The sequence below is a fragment of the Dipodomys ordii genome, unplaced genomic scaffold, assembly GCF_000151885.1.
Source record: "Dipodomys ordii isolate 6190 unplaced genomic scaffold, Dord_2.0 Scaffold70, whole genome shotgun sequence".
NCBI lineage: Eukaryota > Metazoa > Chordata > Mammalia > Rodentia > Heteromyidae > Dipodomys > Dipodomys ordii.
The window spans coordinates 11,712,268-11,713,389 of NW_012267286.1; the positions used below are offsets into that span (position 1 = coordinate 11,712,268).

Genomic DNA, 1,122 nt, shown 5'->3' on the forward strand with positions numbered 1-1,122 from the left:
GAAAAAGAGGAGGAGGAGGAGAAGAAGGAGGAGAAGGAGGGAGGGAAGGAGGGAGGGAGAAGGGAGGATTATTTACTCCCAGCCGAGGATAAAATGATCTTTAGAGACCAGTAGGACTGGTGGTGACTTGGTCCCACCATTTGTTGCCTCACAGGGCGGGAAGGGAGCGAGCCCAGAAGCGTCCATCAAGGTGGTGCGTCGCGGAGGGCTTCCCCCCCCCCCCCGGCCGTGTGCGCGCCACCTGTCAGACGGGCGCAGCCCCCACCCCGCAGCAGCACGGAGGCGGGGGCCGAGGAGGGCGACCGCGGAGAGGCAGAGCGCAGGCGGCTGGGCCATGGGGGAGGCCCGGAGTGATGCCTTCACGTCGGCTCCCAGACCCACACTGGGGCACCGGGCGGGGTAGGCGACACCGCGACGGCGAGCCCCTCTCTCAGTCGCCCGGCAGCTCCTCCTCCCAGGCACGTGACCGCGGCGGGCTGGTCTCTACGCTGCTGCGGCGTTGCTCGCAGTGTTTCTTTCCTCCCGCCGCCTTGCCCTTCTCCCCCCCCCCCCACCCTCTCGTCCCCGTCCCTCCGCCTCCCCCACTTCTCTCCCCTTGGGCCAATCATAGCTCGAGTTGTGGAGAGCCCGCCCCTCTGCCCTTTTCTTCGCTTGTTCATTGGCTGACGCCCCAAGGACGCGTCCCGAGGGCGGGTGGCCGCCATTGGTGGGATGAGCAATCCGAGTTCCCGGATGAGGGAACATTCTGCGGTATAAAGGGAGCAGGGAAGGCGGGAGACAGCGCAGTTTGAATCGCGGTGCGACGACGGAGTAGGTGTCCGAGGCCTCGCCGTGCGTCCGACTAGCCTTTTCTCTGCCTTGCTTGCGTGAGCTTCAGCAGAATTCGAGATGGTAAACTTCGCCGGGGCGCCGGATGACTCCGCGGGTTTTTGCCGGCGGGAGAAAAACCCGTTACCCGGGCGGGGAGGGGAGGGGGGATGGGGGTGAGATGGTGACGGTTGGGGACGCGCCGAGCCGGGGTTTGGAGGCGCGGTGGGAGGTGTTTTGTTGGCTGGGAGCGGAGCAGCCTGGGATCTAGCGGCGGGCGGCGGCGGTTGGGTGGCGCGCGCGGCGCCGCTGGGG

General features: G+C 67.0%; 1 protein-coding gene across 1 annotated transcript in view; it reads left to right on the top strand.

Moving 5' to 3' along the window:
- The first annotated feature begins 888 nt into the window (after positions 1–888).
- The window catches only part of LOC105991166 (histone H2A.Z-like), a 2,178-nt gene continuing 1,944 nt past the window's right edge, over positions 889–1,122 (top strand). The window contains exon 1 of the mRNA XM_013023751.1: positions 889–950. Coding sequence (XP_012879205.1) covers positions 889–950 — 62 coding nt within the window. The remainder of the gene's footprint in view (positions 951–1,122) is intronic.